This window comes from Gekko japonicus, unplaced genomic scaffold, assembly GCF_001447785.1.
Source record: "Gekko japonicus isolate JY-2015 unplaced genomic scaffold, Gekko_japonicus_V1.1 scaffold13, whole genome shotgun sequence".
In the NCBI taxonomy this organism is placed as follows: domain Eukaryota; kingdom Metazoa; phylum Chordata; class Lepidosauria; order Squamata; family Gekkonidae; genus Gekko; species Gekko japonicus.
Genome location: NW_015172553.1, coordinates 1,324,935 through 1,343,635, shown reverse-complemented (window position 1 = coordinate 1,343,635; position 18,701 = coordinate 1,324,935). Strand labels below are relative to the sequence as shown.

Here is an 18,701-nt window from a genome sequence, read left to right as displayed (position 1 = left end):
CATCTTTTTAAAAAATGTACAACATATGATAATGGGGGGAATGAGAGTGCAGAATCATATGACTGGGCAGGGGTTGAGTGCAAAGACTTTGCAATCCACAAAGCCCACTAGATTTTCTAGAAGCCAAGGTTGGGATTCTCTTCAGCCCTAGCCTCAAAGGAACTCAGATAACCTGTTGGGTCTTTGTATTCTGATGTACCATCCTTTGAGTTTACTCAGGTAGTTGGACAACATAGACTTGAAGTATTTTCCAATTCTGCAAAGTATGGAATTGTAATCAGTTAATAAGAAGATAACTTCATTGCTATAGCCATCATACATATGCATGCACACAAATCAGTTTAGCCATCCCTCACCACTGCAGATCAACTTCTCTGAAATGAATCAGTTACTAAATCCATCTACTTCAAACAACAAACAAGTCAATACATCCATTCATAGTATAATTTAAAATACTTGGGAACTCGCACACTGAATGTAATGGACCTTATAACTTGAGAAAAGAATTCATGAGATCACTATAGCCACCTCAACAAGTTTTATACATGAATAAACATCATGAATCTGGTTAGAGGTCATATGCACACACACTATTCTGTTAATATTGCTAATTACAAAGTAATGACTTGCTATTTACACATGTGAAAAGAACTGTAGTGTCATCTTTTTGCACACGCCATACATGTTTCTTTGGATCATGGCTGCACCCAAGAAGAATGCATTTAGGATTGGAATAGAAGACCACATGTGCTGCTACCTCTTTATTGCTTCAGACCCTTCCTCAAAAAGTACCTTTGCCTTAATCTCTTGAGTTTCATTCCCAACTAATCACATTTAAATACTTGTTACTCCATCATCACTCATATCCTGCTGTCCAGGCTGGAGGCAAGGCCCTGGGCAGCCACAGAATTTCATGGTAACAGTACCCAGTAGGCAGACTTTCACAGTCATGTTCAGTCAACTAATAAAATCGCCAGGAAGGTTACAACTAAGTTAACCCTCCACACTGGCTCAGCCTCATTGCAGGTTTATAGAGGAAGTTTCCTTAGAGGTGATGCTGGGATCAGTGTTAGGCTCATCTAGCAAGCTGAGTCAGGGCCAAGATCCTGCAGTGACTTACTGATTTGTTCTGGTGCTTCCTTAACAGAGTGTATGCTATGGGCTGCCGGGCACATGCTCCTGTGCCAGGCCCCAGTCCTATCTCTTCACCTTTTCTGCCCCTGTGGTCCTTGAGGAGATTGTGGCGGGTCTGGCAGCAACCAGGTCCATGCTGGGACCTCCTGGCCTGGCTCAGGTGGCAGTGCTAGTGCTGGTGAAGCTTCCCTTGGGGAGGCACTGAAGAATCTGCCACACATTTGCTAGGACCTGGCAGGGCAGGTCCTCCTCCTTCAATGAGGACTCATCCTCCTGGGACAGTCCACAACAACTTATTACCTTTGTCTCTTCTTTCAGACCTTGCTTCCACTGAGTCTTAGAGTGTATGTTCCTTGAGGGAAGAGATCTTGTCTTTTTTTTTTTTTACTGTTAATATTTCTAAAGCCAGTCAATCAATGGCTGCTAGCCAGGGTGACTGAAGGGAACCTCTGTGTTTAGAGGCAGCAGACTTCTGAATGCCAGTGGTAGAAGACAGGATCAGGGGAAAGCCTTGGCCTCTGTGCCTTGTTTGTTGGCCCTCCAAGGGAACTGGCTGGCTGCTGTGTGAAACAGGATGCTGAACTGGATGGGCCACTGGTCTGATCTAGCAGGGCTCTTGTGTTCTTAAAGCACAATTATATTTTTCTTGGAAAGCAATTCTTTAGGAGAACTGTAACAAAAGGTAATGACGTTTCACCTGTACATCCTGTACAAGGAATTCCTTTGTAATGCAATGTTTGGGCTGTGCTACTGTGCCAATAGAAATCTGACCCAAAATTGCTTTTGTTCATACTTTTGGTTACGAAATTGTGCATTAGTCAATGAATGAAGTGTTTGTTTCAATTCTATATCAATCTTAACAGGCATCTTTGCTTACCTCAACTACCATGTGCCCCGGACAAGACGGGAGATCCTGGAGACCCTTATTAAGGGGCTCCAGAGACTAGAGTACAGAGGATATGATTCTGCTGGTAAGTCTTCACATGTCATTGGCATTATTTACACTGGGAACCTTTATGTGGGTCATCTTCTAAAGTTTCAAGAGGGTAGCCATATTGGTCTGCAGTAGAAGAGCTAGATGTGAGTCCAGTAGCACCTAAGAGACCAACAAGAGTTTTGGGGTAGAAGCTTTCAAGAGTCAAAGCTCCCTCCGTCAGCTAAAAGTAGGAGAGGAGATCCCTGAATCCCCTCCTACCTTCTTACTGGGATATAAGGACTCACAGATCTCCATTCCTACTTGTATCTGACAAAGGGAGCTTTGACTCTCAAAAGCTTATACCCTGAACATCTTGCTGGTCTCTGAAGTGCTCCTGGACTCAAATCTAACTCATCTTCTAACAGAAAGTCGTCGCCAATTAACCTCCCCCCCCAAAAAAGGCAAGGCTAGGTGTGATTTCTTCTATCCTTCAGAGCGTGCCAAATACATGGATAATTTTATCAACTTTAGATTTCATTGGGATAAATTTCAATCTAATACTTTCCATTTATGAATTTAGCAGTACTGCATAGACATTGTAGCTATTGTAGAGACGCTGGAGCATGTAAGGCTTAATGACTTAGGCTGAAACTAATTTGAGGAGATAATGGAATTCTCAGGCTCCCAGTTTGCATCAGAATCTTGGGCCCCACAGAGCTCATACTGCTGGCATCATGAGCTCCTCCCCCCAGTCAGAAATATGCGCTATGTAAATAGGTAATTTACAATTGTTGCATAAATAATTAACGACACACAAGATTATAGGGAGAGTGGCACATATAGTTAAAAAAAATTAAAAGTAATAAAGTGAAAGTTTGTGAATGTAAAAAAAAAAAGAATTTTATTTTTGTATTAGCAGCAAGTACTAAAAATATCAGTGTTAGTAGTCTTGTTTGTTGGCCAGTCTTGGTCAAGCAGGTTTTAAACAAAAAGACATCAAGTTTGACACCAGTCAGTCAAAGGGTAACGAGGAGGAGAGTATTCCAAAGATGAAACACCAGCCCCTGAGGGCCTGTCTTTAGTAGCCACCCATTTCACTTCTGAATGTAGGAGTTTATGGAACAGGAGCCACAAAAGAATATAACCGCTGGTCAATAGGGGGACTTTTGTTTTAAGTTCTCTGGCATTAAGCTGATGGCGTACCGGATTCGCTTCAAAGTGCTGGTTTTAACCTTTAAAGCCCTACATGGCCAGGGTCCGGCTTACCTAAGGGACCGCCTTTCCCCACATGTTCCCCCAAGGGCACTACGGTTGGGGAATCAAAATCTCCTGGATATTACAGGCCCCAGAAACATCAAATTCGCTGTCACCAGGGCCAGGGCGTTTTCAGTGGCGGCTCCTACCTGGTGAAATGAGCTCCCAGAGGAGATCCGGGCCCTGTGGGACCTGGTGCAGTTCCGCAGGGCCTGTAAAACAGAGCTCTTCCGCCAGGCTTTCGAGTAGGAGCTGCCGCCACCACTATTCCATCACCGCCCCTCATCTCTGCACCTTGACCATTGGTGGAGTGAGTATTATTGGGGGCGTGAGCCGTTCCTTGGCAGATGACAGTGTAGTTGGGACGCACATTGTTGGTCTGTTGTTCTGGTATAAAACTTCCAGAACCCCATCTTGAAATCTACGGTTAAGTAATTATGGAGCACCGACATTTCTTAGTGTATTATGCACAGAGGTCATTTCGGGGGGGAACGCGGGGGAGCGCAATTCCCCCAGGTGAGGTACGGGGGGTGCCCCGCTTCCGGTCCTCATTCAGCCAGGAGGAGGCAGGAGAAGAGGGAGGGTACATTGCTTCCTCCCTGCCTCTCTCCCCCCCTGCCTGCCTGGGGCCAGGGAGGGCCTTCGCGGGGCTTCCTTGCACTCCCGCCGGCCTTGCAGGTCCACCGCCGGGCCCCTCATGGGGCTCGGCAGTGGAGCTGCAAGGCCGGCGGCGGCGGCCGGGACCGTTGGGGGCGAGGTGTGTGGCCTTATGACACACTTCCGGTGATGTCAGGGGGTGTGGTATATGCTAATGAGTTATGCTAATGAGTTCCCCTAGCTCTTTTTCTACGAAACGACCCCTGATTATGCATATTGTATTTTATATTGTTTTATATCGTTCATTGTTTTAACCAGGCATTTATGCCCCTTGTGAGCCGCCCTGATCCTTCGGGGAGGGCGGGATATAAATGTAAAGATAAATAAATAAATAAGCTGTTTGGGGCGTTAAAGGCAAGGACCAGTGCTTTGGATCGAGCCCAGAAATTAACTGGCAGTCAGTGGAGTGAGTTTTTATTTATTTAAAACATTTATGTATGACTCTTCTGTCAGACACTTGAGGAGTTCCTTAAGCACTGGCAAGATACAATCACCATAGTTTGCCCTGTTAGCAATGACTGCATGGCTTGTATTTGAAAACCCACTTTTTAAATAATTTGCCAGACTTACTCAAAATTTAAGTTTAACTGTTATGCATTTCTCCAGTCTGAGTCACAGCTGTCACTTCTGGCTTGGAACTCTTATCAATGAGGGCATAACTTTGATTTGATGCGGGAAAACACCTGTAGAAGTTATTTTGGTGGTGTTGGTAAATTAGGCTATTTACTTTTCTCTGTCTCATTGGTTTTTCTTGCCTTCTGCATTTTAGGAGTTGGAATTGATGGAGGTAATGATAAAGATTGGGAGGCAAATGCCTGCAAAATTGCACTCATCAAAAAGAAGGGAAAAGTGAAGGCTTTGGATGAGGAAGTGAACAGTAAGTATAGAACTATGCAGTTCTTTATCTTTTTCTTCTTGATGAGCTTTCTTCCTGATTAAATGTTGGAACATGTTTGGGGCACACTGGAGAAACACATACCATACCCCTAATTATTCCATGTGATGGAAGTGTTTTTAAAATGCATTTTACAGAGTAAGTTAGATATGCTACTTCTCACTGTAGATCTGCCTTGCTTCTTGAGAACAAAATTTGAAGGACCAGGATACTTTGCTCTCTACACAGTACTATCTTTTGTAACTGTGCTGTTTCTTGGCCAGCTAGACCTTGGACGTCTTACATTCTCAACAGTCACCTTCTAATGCACGCGCTCACTCAATGTCTGTCTCCAGCCTTTAGTATCCTGAAACCCTTTGGCATTATCCTATGATGCTGTCCAAGGATGCTGCCTCAGTGATGGGGCTGCAAAAAGGAGAAACCTACCAGAACTTGACTACTTCAGTATGGGTGGTAGGATGAGCCTTTTCCTTTGTTCTAGAGGGCCACCGCTGCCAAGGTAACAGTCAAGCTTCATGAAGACAGTGGAAACTGAAGAATCTGCATTGGATATAAAGCTGAAGAAGCTGCTGAAGCCATTTTGCACCTTAATAGAGTTGGGATGGGCCCTGACCTGGATAGCTCAGGGAAGCCCAGTCTCATCAGATCTCGGAAGCTAAGCAGGGCCGACCCTGGCAAGTACTTGGATGGGAGACCTCCTTGGAATACCAGCAGTCAGGAGGCGGGGAAGGCCTTATTCAGCCACCTCTCTGAATATCCTCCAGGCCCCCAGTAAGGGGTCAGTCACCAGAGGTCACCATGGCTTCCAGGTTCACTCACACTCACTCATGCACACACACATGCACATATGAAAAAAATACAAAAAAAATAGAGTTGGGGTGGTACTGCAAGAAACCGGCAGTACAGATAAACCCCACCCTGTCCACAGTTAAAGGACATGTCAGTGTGGAGGCTGCATAGCTGTGCTGACTCCTCTGCCTGTCCCAGATTAAAGAAAAAAATGTCAGATGGAATTTTTATCCAATCTGTTTCTCAGGCAGTCATTGCCTGTTTAATACTGCTAACATCTTAGAGGAGTTTTAGTGTGTATTTTGACTTTGTGTGTGTTACCGGAAGCTGCCTTGAAAACATTTGGAGACACCGTGTATGTAAAGATTTAACATAAGCCTGATTTTGGGGTCAAGGTGCTTGAGCAAGTTGTGGCTTTGCAACTTTAGGCTTTCATCAATGAGACAGGTTATCTAGGCTCAGTCCAGCTAAGTTTAGTTATCTAGACTCAATTCATTTCAGTCCAGTTTCCATCCTCATTTTGGTTCTGGAACTAACTTAGTCATCCTTCAAAGAGATTCTTGTGGTTCTTTTGGTGATGTTCAGGACCTATGGCCATGGTGGCCCCCTGGATCAGTTAGATATCATGCTCTAGTGGTCCATGTCCTATCTGGTTGACTTGTTACCAGAAGATGGTATTCAAGTGGAAGCTGTTTGACTCCTTGGTACTTGTGCTACTGAGTGCCACAAGATTCTGTTATCTTGTACTATTTAATATATTTTCTGTATGAAATCACTGGGCGATTTGAATCAGGGTTTGGAGTGAAGATGTCACTCAGCTCTTTCTTTTCAGAAGAGGTCAGGTGAGATATTAAATGTTCTGAATAAGTATCCAGAGCAATGCTCCCTCTACGCTGTGGAGTCGTGTGAGCAAAAATTCTACTTTGGCCCCGGTCACACAGGAGGTTTAGGGTTGGAAGAGGGACGGATTGGGGGCGCAGCAAATGGATGCGAGCACACCGCAACATCTGGGAAGCTGCACGCACCCATCCCCGATCCGGCCTTTCAGGCCGAAAATGCGCATCAAAAAAGAACCTGCTAAAGAGCAGGACTTACCTAAAACGCCGCAGCAAGCGCGGCCGTTGGATCGCCGCCATGGCCGTCTGCAGGAGCAATCGAGGCTCCCAGCCAAACTGCGCATGCGCACACATGCGCAGCCAGCGGCCTCGAGCTCCCTTCCGTGGCTTTCTCCCCAGCATCTGATTGTGCCGGGGAGCAATTGCGAGGTGGCTCATGGGATCTGTGTGATCCCGCCGCCATGTGTCTCTTTTGGTGCTGCTTTCAAAAGCCGCACTTTGCCCGCATCAATTTCCCCCCATGTGGCAGGGGCCTTTGTGAGCTACTGGCATTAAAGTTATGAGTGAACGATTTGGCAACTGCATAAATTAGTTTGTTCTGGAGCCATCCTTCCTGAGCTAAGACAAAACTCTGTGAGCTGGAGGCTAAAAACTGAGCTAGCTCACACTAACTCAGCATAGAGGCAACACTGATCCAGAGGTGATAATGAACTGGATGAGTACCAAGAAACTGAAGCTCAAGATTGAGGTACCAGTAGTATAGGTAATTGGCCTGTCTTGGCTGGGGTTGTGTTTCTCTGAAAAGCAGGCGGTTAAATCTATGTCTGCAGATGTAGACTCTGTCTCATGAATCACCTTTCCCCAGCTTTGTTTGGTTCTCTAACTAATACCTTGACAGGTATGTCTGGCCAGAGTTATCCATGCTTTGATCACATCCAGGATAATTACTACTACACACCTTGTATCAGGCTGCCTTTGAAAATTGTTTAGAGACTTCGAAATGCAGCATCAAGTTTGCTGTATGGCATAAGCTTCAGTGAACTTTTATCTTGCCAGCTCTGGAAGATCTACATGGGCCTTGGCCACACAGTCAGGAAAATGCGGGGGGGGGGAGGTGTGGCTGTTTGCCCCGGAGCAAACTAACGCGCAATTGCGCGATCAGGCTTCGGGTTGAGGTCCCGTCGAGCTCCCGTGGTTAGGGGGGAGGTGCCGATCACATGACGCGGCAAAGAAGCAGAGCAGCGCGGCAAACGGGGTTGTGTTTTGTTTTTAAAACTGAAATGTGCACATGCTCCGTTGGGTGCTTGTGCGCATCCGTGAAGACTTGGGGGGGGGGAACCTTTTTGCAAGGGGACATGGGCAGGCGCCGGAACTACCACCGGAAACGCAATCAGATGCCCGCCCTTGCCCTGCGGTTTCCGGAAACTAGTACCTCCGAGGTACTAGTTTTTTACCCCGCATCTTCGGCGGGAAGCCTCGGGTGCGCCACAGGAGCTCTACGCTTCCCAGATGTGGCGGTGAGATCGCGCCCAGAAAATCCGCCTATCTTCCGTCTCTCTAGCATGCCTAATGCTCCGTGTGACCGGGGCCATGGATTGCCAAATTGTTTCTGCCCTCAATTCAAAGGGCTCATCCTTACTTCTAAAGCCCTTAAGAGGTCTAGAACCAGGTATTTAAAAGACCATTTATTTCCTATATGAATTTAAAAGCTTCTGTCAGAAGCATTGTTCCATGTTCCCCACTTTGTGGCACTGCATTTAATTTTATAGCCTACCTTTTCTCACTGGGCCCCAAAGCAGATTACAAGTATGAATCATTAAGTGCATTACAAAATATAACATTTGAATCCAACCACAAAGATTCCTAATACAAAAATACAGTTGGCCTGAGGCTGTAGAAGAAGCAGGAGACAACACATGCAAATATACCTGTTTACGGCAACAAGACTGTTTGTGTAGGAAAGATAATCAAAGTGATCTCCTGAGCTGAACCATTAAACCATAGGTTTGCTTTTTGCACATTTTGTAAAACAGTAGAAACATGGAGGCTTTCCTGATAGCCCAGGCAGACCATTTTATACTGTGGGAGCCACCATAGACAATGTGCATGAATGAGCAGTCGGGAGTTTGCAAGGTGGCACCTTCAAAAGGCTTTGCTGAGATTAGGGGAGCTATCTCAGTGAAACATAGATAGATGGCTTCAAGAGGCAGGTCTATTACAGTGGGGTGCCTCAACACTGGAACAGTTCAAGAAAAAATTCTAGACCTATCTCTCTGTCTTCCTGTGTTCTCTTATTTTGCAGTTTAACTGCTGCTAAGATCCATGCTGTTATTTTGCATTTTAAAGTTTAGATCTGATGTGTTCCTGATTTTGTTCTACTGTTTTGAATGAATAACATCAGAAGTTACCTTGAGAACTTGTGTGCTTGAGAATGTAGGACATAAGTACATAAATAACACCTGTTACTTACAATGTATGTTCTGGTAAATTTGGCCAGATGCTTAAGTGCAAGAAAGAAAAATGCATTTATGCTGCATTTTTTCACCTAATGCTGATACTCTGGATATAGGCCCATACACCTCATCTCACTTAAACAAACCTTATTAGGCAAAGGTTGCAACCACATTGTTCCATTAAAGGGCACTAGATGACTCTTAAAAGATGCTTTCTTTTCTCTATAAAGAACAAGAAGATATAGACCTGGACATTGAATTTGATGTACATCTTGGAATTGCCCATACTCGATGGGCCACCCATGGGGAACCCAGCCCAGTGAACAGCCATCCACAGCGCTCAGATAAAAACAATGGTGAGATATGGGTCTGATCAGGCAGCATCTTTCTGTGGGTGTTGGGAGTGAGATGGCTTTACTGGCCTGGCAGAAGGTGCTATGGATTATTTTGTAGGCTGGTTCTAAACTTAATTTTGTGTGGAGAAGAGAGGGCTAGCCAGAGACTTCTGGGCAGCAAGAAACTAAAAGTCAGCAAATCAACAGAGCTCTTCACCATTAAATGGTCTTTAAACAAAAGTCTAGTCTTGCATGTAGCAATTTCATAAATGGAAACTATTTTAAAATATAGCTTAAAAATAAAGTTGAATGATTACAACATAAATCCCTTGGAGATTTTTTAAAAAAGGTTACATTTGAGTGCTAGGTGATTAGATTGTGAATCTGTAATTTGGGGTATGGTAATTTGCCATGTAGTAACCTGTTAGTACTGCAGTAAGGATACCACATCACTAAAGTCACAAGAATGAGAAATAATCTCTCATAGAAAATTAATGGACATTATAAATCTGTTAATGTCCAAACTCTTAAGAACACATCACAACTGAAACGGAACCATAGTTTACTCTCAGACTTTGCTAATGCAGCCTGTTTAATATCCTCAATTATAATTTCTGGCTTAGTACAGAAAACCATTTTGAGTAATGGCCCACGGAGAGGATGGCTTACATTCTCTTTTACATTAGGAAATTGATCTATAAATGGGCTAAAAGTACATTACTGTTGCACTTGGATATAGTAGATAACATAGAGTAGTTCAGAGTTAGCCAGCCAAATGGGGACCGTCTGAGGCCAGGCTTTCTTCACTTTATGAAATCAGATTGTCCTTATTAGGTGCGCTTGTGATTTGTTAGGTTACCTTCAGGATTTCTGTTTTCTGCTGCTGTAGGATGTTTTGTGTAGGATGTTTTGCCTCAGAACAAGTCAGTTGGTTGTTTTGCAAGAAGAATATAGGGTCACTTTGATCTCGAAGGACACAGCAAAATTGCAAAGTTATTGATGTATCGTCTCCTTTCCCTTCCTTTAGAATTTATTGTTATTCACAATGGCATTATCACAAATTACAAAGACCTGAAAAAATTCTTGGTAAGTAAAACTTATTTTGCTATGCTGTGATTTAAATTTAAAAAGTTGAATCTGCTTTTATCATTGCTATCTATTCCAAATCCTGTCAACATTCTTTGGATGCTGGGGTGTGTGTGTGTGTGCTTGTGATTCACCTGGTGCAACAGATACTTTTTAAGTACCTGATTTCTGGATTACTGCTAGAATGTATAGAGTGGATAGGTTGTAAGATCCATGAGGTGGGAACATAGTCCCATGTACGTTAATGGTGCCAAATACTGCCATAATCGTAACTTATTTTGGCTTTCATGCCTTCCATACTAAAGTATCTGTTTGTATTAAATGTATAGTAGATTAATGGACCACAAGAAGGTGTCTTATAGCAAATCACAGCATTAATAGGTAAAAGTAAAGGTTCCCTTGCTCAAAAGCCAGTCGAGTACGACTCTAGGGTTTCTCCGTTTCAAAGCCAAAGAGCCAGCTCTGTCCGAAGACGTTTCTGTGGTTACGTGGCCGGCATGACTAGACACCAAGGCGCACGGAACGCTGTTACCTTCCCACCAAAGTGGTACCTATTTATCTACTTGCAATTTCTTGCTTTTGAACTGCTAGGTTGGCAGGAGCTGGAACTAGAGACGGGAGCTCACTCCATCATGTGGCAACTCCAGTCTCGAACTGCTGAACTACTGACCTTCCACAGCCTGCAGTTCAGCGTCTTGACCACTTGAGCCACCGCAGCTCCTTTACAGCATTGATAGGTCCAGTTAAAATGCCTACTGTGTCTGGCAGCAGTTCTTCAGGTCTCAAACAGAGCCTCCTTTAAAATGAAGATGCCAAGGATTGAAGTTAGGACCTGCTGCTTGCAAAGCATCTGCTCTACAGAGCCATGGGCTTTTCGAAATTTTGTACTGTATTGGCTATTGAAAGCGAAACAAAATTAAGAAGTCTTCAGGCTTAAGTTAATGAATGGATGAGCACTAGAAACCAACACTTTTCTCAGTGTGGTTTTATGGATAGCCCAGTCAAATGAATCAGTGGTTGAAATGGTGCACATAGTGGTCATTTTTTTAAAATATGTGCTAAAACAGGAAGATTTTTGTTAGAAAAGTAATTGAGGAAATATGCCATTTATATTTATAGTATGACTGTTAAAATAGTATGTTGTGGATTTTGTTCCATCTGAACCACATTACTGTGCTTCATATGATTACTGTTTGCAATATTTTCCCCCCACTCTGCTTTGCTTAGTAATAATCCTTATTTTTCTTTCAGGAAAGCAAAGGATATGAATTTGAGTCTGAGACTGATACAGAAACAATTGCTAAGCTTGTCAAGTACATGTATGACAACCGTGAAAGTGATGATATCAGTTTTACCACTTTGGTAGAAAGAGTCATCCAACAGCTGGTAAATTGAGATTGTTAGTAAACCATTTCTGTCCCATAGAAAGCAGCTTGATGCCACATTTTGCTAAATGCGCCTTGGGGCTTCAGGAATTGTCTGGCTTGATCGTCAGTGTAGGGCGGAATGCTTTTGTTCAGTATTACTTCACTAAGCAATGTGAGCTGTACTTTTGGTTTTGAGCTTTCATCAAACAGGTTAATGAAGGAGTTTAGAGAACCCTGCGTGACAGAGAATGTTTTTTACTAATGCATGATATGTGCATATGTGTGATTAACTCTTCAAGCTTACATTATTTATTTACTTCATTTATATAATCCCCTTTTCTTGCTGAGACTCTAGGCAGGTTACACAATTTAAAATGATGGAATAAGAATGATAGAGAGCCAATAGTGAGTAAGACTGAATTACAAAAATTAGAGAGCAATACACCAAAAACAATTTAATACATATAAATAATGTGATGGAACTGAACTGCAAAAAAGGGGTGAACGATGCAATAACCAATGTAAATATTTAAAAAAGGAGGAAAGCAAGGAAAACAGATGTAAATTTATGTATTTTCCTATTATTCCTATATTCCCTATTATACACATTTTGTGGAATATTAAGAGCATGGGATGTTTCCTGTAGAACATGCTGCTGCAAGATATCAGCTTAGTTTTGCAGAGGTTGCACTTGTCTCCATTGGCCACCAACAGAGACTGTCTTCTGTAGCACATGGTTTCCTTAACTGAAGTGAACCTTGGACCAGAGTTCTCCAGGCTCACAGCTCTGTACTACACTGTATCACATATAACTGTCATGTGGTTATTGACATCCTGTAATTTATACAGCCTCTGAATTCTCAGAAAAGTGTGTGCATGTGCTTGAACAACTTGACTGGAAATATAACTGAAACATTTGTTTTCTCTCCACAAGGAAGGTGCATTTGCTCTTGTATTCAAAAGTGTTCACTATCCTGGTCAAGCAGTTGGTACCAGGTAAATACTACTTCAGTATGCTTCTCAGGTAGTCTATCCATTTGAGTTATTTGCATCTGTCATATGGGTAGTCCCTCCCAGACTGTTTTAGCCAAGAGTCAGGAAATTCTAGCTGCTCTATCTAGGAATCTGACTATCATATTTGTAGTATTTCCTGTTTTCTGCATTACAAACTCTTCTAACATTTTACAGCCCAGATATTCTACAAACTAAAGGTATATTTATGCTCCAAACCAATTTGTTTTATACCAATTCAGTTGCCATAATTTATCCCCCAAAGTCCTTGGGAATTCCTGACTACCCCTCGTAAAATTACAGTCCTCAGGAGGTGAGGGTAAAACATAGTTAAATCTGTGGTATAGCTTGACCCCCTTATACATAGGTATTATTTGTCAGTCAAAGCCTATATAAGATGTAGGGCCCTTTAGAAGTTAGGCCACTATTGTGAGCTATGTTTTCAAGTGACATGAAAATGTTTTAATTCCAAATTCAATCCCAGCAATAAGATCTTTCCAGCTCTGAATTTGTTTGCAGTGGCAGAGTAATTTTGCTTGCTGCTTTCCATCATGTAATGTTCTCAACTTGCATGTTGTTTAGCACTTACCTCTGGGTCCAACATACTATACCGGCCTTACCCACATTGGTGCCGAATACTAATCTTACTCTTTTTCCTGTTGTGCTTTGATCTTACTACCTCCAAGACACAGTTGTTTGCCCTTGATTTGTATCAAGGTTCATTTGTTTTTGGCTCTGCTTAGACTAAGCAGTCATTAGTTGCTCCCCCCCCCACCATGCTACACCAAATTATGTTCACTGCCACTTACAGCTGGATATTTTGTTTTCAGAAGGGGAAGTCCCTTGCTCATTGGTGTGCGAAGTGAGCACAAGCTTTCTACTGACCACATTCCAATACTGTACAGAACAGGTAAATGCATGAGCCAAAGCTGTATGTTGCCTTTTATGCAAGTGCTGCAGAGATGAGGATCTGTGTGCTGTTGGCTAAACGAAAAGATAAGATGATACCAGCTGTGCATTCCATACTGTGGTGGTGTTGTTGTTATCATTAATCATCATCGTTGTTGTAATCATTAAAACAAACTGTGTATGAAGCAGACAGATTGGAGCTACCTGTATTGGGACTGTGAAGGACACAGTCTTTCATTCTTAGGGTGTTGAAGCCCTTGCAGTAGCAAAATCTTTCCAAAGGCTGTTTACAGTACAGACCTTTGTTGGCTTTATAACAGTTGAAGTGTCATGATTTTCCCTCTAAGAATCCTGGTAATGTTCTCCTTGTACAGGGAAGGTAGAGCAGCATATATGGGGGTCATTTCTTCTTATCGTTGCAGCAGTCCTGTGTGATAGCTTAGGATGAGAGTAAGTGACTGGCCCAGTCTCATCAAGCAAGCTTTGTGGTTGAGTTGAGGGTTTCTATTCTGATCCTCCTGGTTCATCTCCAGCATTCTGTTTGCAACACTGCCTTGCCATCCTTTCACACTGCCTGACATCGACAGTCGTAATTGTTAACGCTTATTACAGGATTCGAGGAACAAGCATTTATGCTAAAGTACCCAATATTCTCTAAGGATGGTGTGTTAGGGTCATCCTTGCCTCTGCAGGGTAAGGTGGTGCCTGTCACCACTGTTCGTGATGAGTGTAAAATACCCACAGTGACTTAACAGCAAAAAAGTAATACTTGAACTGAGTTTAAATTGAAGTATGCTTTCTGTTTGTATTAACTTTGTTTCTTTAAGTTAACATTTCTTTTTGTTGCCAATGACTCTGAAATTGTTTTCCGTGTTACAATTTCATCCACACAATTTGTAGATCATTCTTTTGATGGAAAATCCATAAAACTGGAGGAAGGTGCCTATGACATAACGCTTAATTCTACAAGTTGTCCTGATCTTAGAAGATTATTTAAAATGAGCCCTGTCTCTTTAACGTGTGGCGTACTGCTTTCCATTCAAAAGGATGAACGTATTTCCCACTGCATGTTTTGTCCCTGTTTATAACATCTAGTAAGCCCCATGGCTGTTCTGTATTGTTGAATTTCTTTACTGACCAGTATGTAGCAGCGTATGAGCATCAGCCTTTTCAGTTGGATAGGTTGGGTTCTACTTCAGTGAGAAGCTTCTGTTGTGAGCATTGCCTGGAGAGATCAGTTTAAAGAATAAGTACGATGTAAAATAGATCTAAAGGAGCTGTGGTGGCTCAAGTGGTTAAGATGCTGAACTGCAGGCTGTGGAAGGTCAAGTAGTTCAGCAGTTCGAGACCCGGGTGCTGCATGATGGAGTGAGCTCCCATCTCTAGTTCCAGCTCCTGCCAACCTAGCAGTTCGAAAGCAAGAAATTGCAAGTAGATAAATAGGTACCACTTCGGTGGGAAGGTAACAGCGTTCCGTGTACCTTGGTGTTTAGTCATGCTGGCCACATGACCACAGAAACGTCTTCGGACAGCGCTGGCTCTTTGGCTTTGAAACGGAGATGAGCACCGCAACCCTAGAGTCGGATTCGACTGGCTTTTGAGCAAGGGAACCTTTACCTTTAAAATAGGGAAAGGAAAAAGAGGGAACGCTACATGGAGTAAATTGAAAATCTCCATGTAGCTGTATTCCGCTTCCCTGTCAGGGAGTCCTAACAGCAACTTTCACCTATTAAAACAGCAGAATTGGAGTGGCCAATTGACAGCTCAACTAATTATTTTATGGCCTGATCTTCTTTGAGTCCACATAATATGTAGTTGGGCCATAAATAAGCCTGTCTTTTTTCAGCCAGCATTGCTTTGTTCTTTCCTGAGAAAGGGGTGCACACACATGTATGCACCCTTACATGTATCCCGAATGGCTTTTGAAACTCTTCCAAGATTCAAAAGCCATGTCAGTTTGTGGGCTTGGTAGGGCACTCACCTGATCTTAAAAATTCTGTGCATGGATCAGTTAAAACTCATCAGATAGATTTAAATCTGTAACACATACACCTGAATCAAAGCAATACAGCCGAAAAAGGCATACATGGTGCAGCAGTAGGGGTGTGAAGAAAAAACCCCTTAGTACTTAGTACTGAAAAATAATGAACCCGATACTCCCAAATCCCTGTACTGATATGTTATTTGGATTTGGGAAATATTTGGGCTTGCTCAATTTTTTTGATATGGGGTCCATTAGAGTCAATAGTCCCCATAGGCTATAATGGAGAATTGATCTGGGGAGATATCTGGGGCTAGGGAAGGGGGCTATATTTTTGAGGTAGAGGCACCAAATTTGTAGCATAGCTGCTGGTGCCTCTCCTCAAATCCCCCCTAGTTTTAAAAAGATTGTACCAGGGGGTGTAGTTCTATAAGCCCCCAAAGAAGATTCCCTCATCCTCCATTGTTTCCAGTGGAGGGGAAAAAAGGCATTTAAAGGGATCACAGTCCTTTTAAATACCTTCTCCAAGCCGCACAACTCCATGGCAAGTGAACTCCAAAGGCATTTAAAGGGCCCACTGTCCCTTTAAATGTCTTCTCCAAGTTGAGGGTGAATTCCGAAGGCATTTAAAGGGACTGAGAGCCCTTTAAATGCCCTTGAGCTGCAGCTATCTGGTGGTCCTGAAGAATCCAGACTATTTTCAGAGGTTTTCACATTTGCCATTTTCAGATAGCTGGATAAGTAGCCCACCAGCTAATCGGCTGAAAAAATACCCGAATTTTTTTCGGCTTGGTTTATGCTGAATGCACACCTCTATGCAGTGGGCATCTTCACTCTAGAGGAAGTATTTCTCTTCTTGGGTGAGAGAGAAGTAGGGATGCTTCTTCTAAGATGGGTCTCGCCACCCAGAGTTGTTGTATAAAGACAATGAACAGTTTAAAAAATCTGCTCCCTCATTACTTAGGCACACCTTTTTCATCAGTTGAAAGGCTTTTAATTGGTGGTTTAAAATTAGTACAGTAAATGCTGCTGCTATAAGGGTTTAGGATTTTCAATCTGCAATCTATAGTGATGGACCAAAAAAATGTAATGAATTTGTATCTGGCCAGGCGCTTGGTTTCTTAAGCCCTTTTCAAGGATGCAAAAGCAGATACAAACATCTGTACCTCTGTAGCATACACACACCTTCAGCTACTAACTAGTGTTTTTGTGTCTGTTAACAACAAGATGTCGAACACAGATTAGACTGTTTTGATGGAAAGCAGTAGCAACATAATGAAGAGTTGCAGTTTCGGGCAATGATCTGCATGCGATAATCAAGTGTTGGTGGGTAGGGGCTTTTCACTTTAGCAAAAGGGTATCTGATCCCTCATCTGGTTTCACGGCCTTCTGCTGATTGAATTGGAAACCTGGGTTGCTTCCACATGAACATCTTGCTCCAGCTCTATGTCTAAACAGGAGCAGAGTATTTTGTCGGGGGAGCTTCCACACAGCATCTCATCATCCACTTTATGTGCTTTCTTCTGCTTTGCTGCTGTCTTTATCAAACCTGGTTTGGTGTGATCTTTTGGGAAGGACTGCAATCTTTCCATGCCACGTGGATGGGGAGGTGTGCATTTTTGCAGGGCCTGCTCACTTCAGCTCCATTTTCCTTACCTCAGTCTCCAGTGGCTGTCATCTCCCCTCACTTACCACCAGAGGGCTTTTTCAGGCTTTAAAAAAATCAGTAATTGACACATTGCTCTAGTAGCTTAATACTATAGGCCAGTTACTGGTTGCATCCAAACAGGGTTTTTGCTCCATGCAGGCAGCTGGATGCCCCTGCTTTTTTGGGGGAGGGGAGGGGGCTCCCACACAGTGACGTCATGCTCATTCCAAGTGCAACTCACAGGGCTTCTGGGGATTCCTGTTTAAGCTGGAGCAAAGGAAAATCCTCCTGTGCTCCGTCTTAAATGGTAAATCTGTATTGTGGAAGTTCTACTGACAGCCGTTCTATCTTCAGAATGACTAAACTCACCTCTGTGTTTCTCCTTCTCTTTTCAGCTTTTATACAGGCTTTCCCTCTCCTGTTCACAGCTGAACCACAGTGTTCCTTTAACTATAGCTCAGCTGTGAAGAAAGGGGGTGTGCCAACCTTGATAGCTGACATTATTGTGCCCACCTGAGGAGGGTTCAGGGGCAGGAGCAGCAGTGAGCAATACAGTGCCCGAGGATGGTGCCCCATCCACATCCACCCTGCCTACTGCTGCATTTATAGCAGAGGGGCCATTTCATACCCCTGTGTGGAGGCTACTTCCCTGTTTGTTTTTTAAAGCCTGAAAAGCCCTCTGGAGACAAGAATGGCAGCTGCAAGGCCCTGGGGCAAATAAAGCGCAAGGGAAACTGGGTGAGCACTGTTGGCACTGCAGAGGCCTCTGTATTTGCAGCACCAATTGAGAATTGTTCCCATGTGGAAGCAGCCCTGCTGCGTGCAGGCATGAGGAGTTCTGACTTACTGGAATCCCGAACCTGGCTCAGTATTTTTGGCAGTATCAACATGAAAGCATTGTTTAATGCAAGCCTTTATACTTTGTTTAACCAATTATCATTTTGAATGCTGTTAGGTTTACTTTAAGGTTATTTGGAAAATGAAAGCAAATTAGGTTGGTAAAAATAATGCCAAATGCTAGAGAAAGTATGTGTGCTTAACGTGGTGACAAATTGCATAATTTGTTCACCTTATTTTTGAAAAGAAGAGCAACTTATTCTGTAGTTCTGTAGATCAAGATGGGTAGCCATGTTTGTCTGTCTGTAGGAACAGAAAAGAGCAAAAGTCCAGTAGCACTTTAAAGACTAACAAATTTTTTGGCAGGCAATGAGCCTTCGTGAGTGACTGTTCACTTCTGATCATTTACTCCTTTGTATACAAATGTTCTTTATAGAACACTAAAATATTTTCTTCAGCTCTGAATGCCAAGCAGAATATTTTAGCTTTCTTGTCTCCTACACAATATATCATTGAGAGAAGCTTCCTGGTAGCATGTCTTTTTTTTTAGGAAAAAAATATTGACTAGCTTTGTAACAGATCTAAAAATGTAC

At 43.0% G+C, this 18,701-nt stretch overlaps 1 protein-coding gene across 1 annotated transcript in view; it reads left to right on the top strand.

Annotated features, from left to right (window-relative positions):
- The first annotated feature begins 697 nt into the window (after positions 1-697).
- The window catches only part of GFPT1 (glutamine--fructose-6-phosphate transaminase 1), a 42,973-nt gene continuing 24,969 nt past the window's right edge, over positions 698-18,701 (top strand). The window contains exons 1-8 of the mRNA XM_015421080.1: positions 698-788; positions 1,998-2,105; positions 4,731-4,838; positions 9,165-9,290; positions 10,297-10,355; positions 11,607-11,741; positions 12,657-12,718; positions 13,564-13,643. Of these exons, the coding sequence (XP_015276566.1) occupies positions 698-788; positions 1,998-2,105; positions 4,731-4,838; positions 9,165-9,290; positions 10,297-10,355; positions 11,607-11,741; positions 12,657-12,718; positions 13,564-13,643 (769 nt within the window). The remainder of the gene's footprint in view (positions 789-1,997; positions 2,106-4,730; positions 4,839-9,164; positions 9,291-10,296; positions 10,356-11,606; positions 11,742-12,656; positions 12,719-13,563; positions 13,644-18,701) is intronic.